This window comes from Octopus sinensis, linkage group LG20 (genome assembly GCF_006345805.1).
Source record: "Octopus sinensis linkage group LG20, ASM634580v1, whole genome shotgun sequence".
Lineage (NCBI taxonomy): Eukaryota > Metazoa > Mollusca > Cephalopoda > Octopoda > Octopodidae > Octopus > Octopus sinensis.
The window spans coordinates 25,772,177-25,778,579 of record NC_043016.1 but is presented as its reverse complement, the minus strand read 5'-3'; the positions used below and the strand labels follow the sequence as shown (position 1 = coordinate 25,778,579).

At 35.9% G+C, this 6,403-nt stretch overlaps 1 protein-coding gene across 4 annotated transcripts in view; it reads right to left on the bottom strand.

The window, feature by feature from the left end:
• Positions 1–914: 914 nt before the first annotated feature.
• The window catches only part of LOC115222632 (protein sprouty homolog 2-like), a 165,324-nt gene continuing 159,835 nt past the window's right edge, over positions 915–6,403 (bottom strand). For all 4 annotated transcript variants that reach the window (XM_036511545.1, XM_036511546.1, XM_029792945.2 and 1 more), the window contains one exon: positions 915–2,368. In XM_036511545.1, the coding sequence (XP_036367438.1) occupies positions 1,337–2,356 (1,020 nt within the window). In that variant the 5' untranslated portion in view covers positions 2,357–2,368 and the 3' untranslated portion in view covers positions 915–1,336. The remainder of the gene's footprint in view (positions 2,369–6,403) is intronic.

Here is a 6,403-nt window from a genome sequence, read left to right as displayed (position 1 = left end):
TTCTTTTTACTTATGTCAAAGGTTTTAAATAGTAAAAATAAATTGAAGATGTATACTGGATTGGTCTGTACAGCTTGCTCATTTTACACACAACCACACACACGTTTCTCTCCAAAGATATAAATATATATATATATATATATATATAATATACACACACACACATTTAAATACAAATATGTATACATATATGTGTATGTGTGTGTGTATATATATATATATATATATATATATATATATACATATATATATATATAATATGCATATATATGCATGTGTATGAATGCATATATATATATATAAATGTATGTATATATGCACACACACAAAAATGTATAAATATATGTAAAACACATAAAACCATCATCAGGGCAATAGAAATAGAGGATGATGGTCTTTCAGATCAGGAGTTACTGGTATGTATGTATGTATGTATGTATGTATGTATGTATGCATGCAGCTTAGCATCCCTATCTTGGTGGCACAGAGTGAGAAAGAATTTGTGTGTATGTGTTGAGAGGAGAGAGAAAGAGAAGAGAGAGATGTACACACACTATATATATATATATGTGTGTGTGTGTGTAACTTGAAAAAAATAAATTGAAAAAAAAAGAAAAAAAAAAAGAAAATCTATTTCACAGTGGATATTCAAGAAATGCTTGGTTTAGTGACAGACCAATGTAAGTAACTTAGAACCCTTTCAATAACAATAACAACAACAATAATAATAATAATAGTAATAATAAAAATTAAAATATTGGCAATAAAATTATAAAAGTACATTAGTATTATTCATAAAATGATTGTAGTAAAAAAAAAATACAAGTAATAATATATCAATTATAGAAATAGCAGATTAAATAATAATGATAATGATAATAATAGTATTATTAATAATAATAATAATAAATGAAGAAAAATTCATGAACATTTCATTTCTAATGACAAATCATTTTATAGACAAATATTTAAAAACAAAAATAATTTGCCTAAATTTTCTCCAGGAACGGAGATATTTCAATGAAGATTCATAAGGCATTGCCTCCTTATCAGAAACATCATGCTTTTTTTTTACACAATTTAAGCAATCTGAGGCAGGGTGGGGGATCGGGGTGGGTCCAAATCTTAGAGGGGTATGGGGAATACACATACATACAAATATGGCTGCCCTATGGATTCCAGAATTCTTCAATAGAATAAAATGATTTTTTCTTTCTTTCTTTCGTTCGTTCTTTCTTTCTTTCGTTCTTTCTTTCTTTCTTTCTTTCTGCCATTACATTTTCAACTACTCTTTAAAATAAAATAAAATAAAAATAAAAAAAAAACAAACAAAATTTTAAGCACTTGATCCATCTGACTCAATAAGTCTCCTAGTCTGAGAGGTGGAACCAATCTTGCTCTCTCCATGAGCACATTTACAACCTCTGCTGGTACAACCATTATAACAGGCTGTGCAACACACCAGAGCACACTGGGCTGGCCAGTATATGCACAGACAAGGTAAACATAATGATAATAACGCCATACAAGCCCAGCGCTTCAAGCATTGTGGTCGCTCGCAACCTGCGCATGGCTCATCAGAACACATTCCATCCATAGAATCCTGTTGGTAGTCCTTTGAATAGTGGTAAAAAATTCCTTTAACACAACACACACATGTGCACATATTCACAGCAGATTTGGCACTGATCTCAAATTTTTTGCCACAGAGCCACCAGGACGGAAGTTCCCGGTTCTCTCGACATGCAGCGCATTTACATTTTCCACATCTGCTGCATATAACAGAGTCTCCATGAATGGCGCCATCAGGGTTCTCCAATTCAATGGGTGTGTTTATATTAACTTTTTTCAAGTTCTGATTTGAAATTGGTTGTTTTAATACAACATTATTTACTATAGGCCTTGTTGTCTGCCTGCTACCAGCAAAACCAGTAATATTTGCACTGCCTCCAGTACTACCACTGGTCACTCTTATATTCACACCACTGACTGTTGAAGTGCTATTGCTATTTGAGCTATTTGTAAATCTCTGTGGCTGTGGTGAGTGACTTTCAGCTACTGCACGAGGCTTTTTATTTTGTAACGGTTTTACAACAGTTACATTGGCAGGAGCTGTAGACGGTGAAGGAGGTAGTTTGTTTGCCGACAGGGTGGAATCCACATATTCATTTTGTGGTCTTGGCCCAGTTCGCAAGTGTGTCAAACTGATGAACTCTCTGTTAGGGATGCTTGCTGTTGGGGTTTGGTGTACATGGTCAAGCAAGCCATTACCAGGCCTTGCTGTAACATGGGAAGAGGAAGATGTGCTGTTGTTCTGGTTGGTTATCCGCTGACCAGATCCAGATGAAGCCATCATGGAAGAATTTGACTGCAAATAGAAGAAAATAAAAACCTATTAAAATGCCTGTTACAATTATAGTGCTAACATGTAGTAATAATAATAATAATAATAATAATAATAATAATAATAATAATAATGATAATAATAATGATAATAATAATAATAACAATAATGATAATAATAATGATAATAATAATAATAACAACAACAACAACAAATTATTCCTAAACTTTTAGCATAGGACCAGCATTTTAGAGGGGAAAGGTAAGTTAATCAAACTGACTGGTACATTTTTTTTATCTACAGCAAAAGGATGAAGGGCAAAGTTGACCCTGGCAAAATTTGAACTTGGAATGCACCAGGCTCCAATCTTGATCTGGCAGAGTTTCTACAGGAAGGGTATCCAGTTGTAGAAACTCTGCCAGATCAAGATTGGAGCCTGGTGCAGCCATCTGGCTCGCCAGCCCTCAGTCAAAAAAATCGCCCAACCCATGCTAGCATGGAAAGCGGACGTTAAACGATGATGATGATGATGATGAATGCGACAAGCCAGAAGAAATACTGCAAAGTATTTTCCCAACAATCTAACAATTCTCCTAGCTTGCCACAACCTTTATCATTACAAAAGTAAACAATAATTAATGAAACTAACAGAAAGAAATAGCTTACAGGTTTACTAGAATGAACATTAGGTTGTTTACATTCCTGTCTGAGTTTGCTTCCCAACCACATGGTTTTGGGTTCAGTCCTATCCCATGGCACCTTAGCAAGTGTCTTCTACTACAGCCTCGGGCCAACCAGAAAAATATGAATGGATTTGATAGAAGGGAAACTGAAAGAAGCCTGTCACACACACACACACACATATATATCTGTGTACGTCTTTGTGGTCGCTCATCCCCCGCCATTTGATAACCAATGTTGATTTGTTTACATCCTTGCAACTTGGCTTGGCAAGATGATGGACAGAACAAGGACCAGACTAAAAAAAAAACATACTAGGGTTGATTCATTCAACTAAAAATTCATCAAGGCAGTGCCCCAGTATGGCCACAGTCTAATGACTAAAACACATAAAAGATAAGATTATAAAATAAAAAAAAAAAAAAGATCAGGAAGTTACAGATAAAGATTTTTTTTAAAGGCACTTGGGATATATTGATACACCAGATCAATAAATATATTAATATATTAAATTTTCAGGGTGTGTGGTAAGAAGCTTGCTTCCCAACCACACAGTTCTGGGTTCAGTCCCACTGCATGACACCTTGGGCTGACCAAAGCCTTGTGAGTATATGTGTATATATATATTTATATATCATCATTGTTTAACACCAACCCTCCATGCAGGTATGGGTGGGATGGTTTGACAGGAGCTGCCAGGCAGAAACCTGCACCAGACCTCTGTGACTATTTTGGCAGAATTTTTACAGCTGGAAGCTCTTCCTAACACCAACCACTCAGCAGATATATATATATATATCATCCCACCCATGCCAGCATGGAAGGCAGATGTTAAATAATGATGATTATATATATATATATATATATATATATATCATATACATCTGTGTGTGTCTGTTTATGTCCCTATAACTTAGCGGTTTGGCAAAAAGGTACTAGGCTTAAAAACATTAGTCCTGAGGTTGATTTGTTTGACTAAAGCCCTTTAAGGCTGTGCTCCAGCATGGCCGCGGTCAAATGACTGAAACAAGTAAAAGAATAAAAGAATACTAGCAGAAAGATTGCTCAAAAGGCTGTCTTTGATTCTCATTATCATAATCACTATCGTTTAATGTCCATTTTCCATGCTGGCATGGGTTGTTTTTCTCTACATTACATCTAACTTTCCTTTGTATCTTTTACTCATCTTATAACACTCACTCGCTCAGTAAAATATTTCTTCCATTATTTTTGCCAGTCTTACTCTTTCCTTTAACCCTTTCGCATTTAAACCAGCCACATCCAGCCCAAATATTCTATTTGTTTTATGTTCAAACTGACCAGATCAGGCCTCTCACACCTACCTAACATGTCATTCTGAAAATAAACTAACCAGTCTTCATAATCTTGAAGTTTTGCAATAATGTATGATTAATTTCAAAACGATGGGAATAAATTAGCCTTACACTTGACAGAATAATCTGAAAGGTAAGGAAGGGTTAAGGAAACACAAAGGTAGTCTATCCTCTACATGCTTGCTTAGTATGCTAGAAATAGTAAGGATTATGCTTGTTATATTTCAATAGGAGTTGTACCAACAAATTCACCTCTAATTTCACCCCCACCCAACTCTGTTGGTGTAGCCATTTTAGGCTGCCACAGCCACCGAGAGTGTAGTGGGTGTATTTACGTAACAGACGAGGCTGGCAAACGGCCACAATTGGATGGTGCTTTTTACGTGCCACTGGCACGGAGGCCAGTCGAGGCTGGCAATGGCCACGATTAGATGGTGCTTTTTACATGCCTCCGGCACAGTGGCCAGTCAGGGCGGCGCTCTTAACGTTCGGATGGTTCTCTTACGTGCCACCGGCACTGGTATCACAGCTACAATTTCCATTGATGTTGATCGATTTCGATCAACATCACGTATGTAAATCACAGAGATAGCTTTGAGCATCCACTTCCTTGGTTAAAGTTGGAAAAGTCACATTTTGTTTGATATGTTAATAAATCTGCCTGCTCACTATTTATAAATAATAACAAGTTAAGTAGGTATCCTATGAGTAAAACACTGAAACCGAAGACTGGTCTTTGGAACTAAACAAGGTGTTTAGTATACTTGTAAATTAGCTTAACTTAGCAGCATTTTAATATCTGATCATTTGTAATTCCTTCTTTACAATCTGCCAAGCAGATATTTTACTTATTGCTGGCTATATTGACAAAGGGTTATGACATCAATAAGTAAATTGATCTCAGAATAGGATCATTATTCAATAAGTGGGTATTTTTTTGAGCCTTTGAAACTGCTCAAGGTTAAAAGAAGATGCCCCAATAAAGAAGAAACCTAAAGGTTTTTGAAAGGAAATTTGGCAAAGTTAAGAAAATTATGGTTCTGAAGAACATTATTGCAGAGATCTTGATAAAAACCCAATTATATTTTGTTCAAAGTACAAATAATTCTTTAAGTTGGTTATTTTATTAGCGTAGCCCTCTCTCTCCCTGCCTTCCTCTCTTTCAAGACAATATTATTTGGTGCTAAAGTACTAAATTTCCAGGTTAGAAAAAAAAATCGGGTCACCAGTTAATGAGTGTAGCACATTAAAGCGTGACTGTCAGATCAAAATAAAGATGTTGCAGAGATAACAGATACTTATGGAACTTCTGTGTTGTTAGGGCGGTTGTAACAGAGGATAAGAGGTCAGCAGATAGGCTTAATCCAAGCTTACAGTTAAAATCCCCTTTTAGTTGAAGTGAAATCTTAGGAAAACATAACTAAGCTACAAACTAAATCTGCAGGTTACTTGGAAGCTAACATGGCTAATTATTCATAGTGAAACCATTGATAGATTTCTGAATTATATCAACATTGATAGGTCACCCTGACCAAACAGGGTATGAAAAAATTTGATTTGTGAAGCCCACAAAGGAGATTCTACATCAGTTTCATTATCATTATTTTTACATCCATAAGGAAGAGTATCCAGCCACAGAAACCATGCAAGGCAAACTGGCAGAAACGTTAGCATGCCGGGCGAAATGCTTAGCGGTATTTTGTCTGCTGCTTTGTTCTGAGTTCAAATTCCGCCAAGGTAGACTTAGCCTTTCATCTTTTCGGGGGTCAATTCAATAAGTACTAGTTACGCACTGGGGTCAATGTAATCGACTTACTTCCTTTGTTTGTCCTCTCTTTGTTTAGCCCCTTGTGGGCAATAAAGAAATAAAAGACCATGCCAAGGCAAACATTAGAGCAAGGTACAGTTAGCCAGCTCACCAGCTCCTGTCAAACAGTCAAACCAATGCCAGTTTGGAAAATGGATGTTAAATAATGATGACTTTTCATGCATGCATGGGTTGAATGGGTCTTCTCTCACACAGTATCTTGTCACTTATTGCATT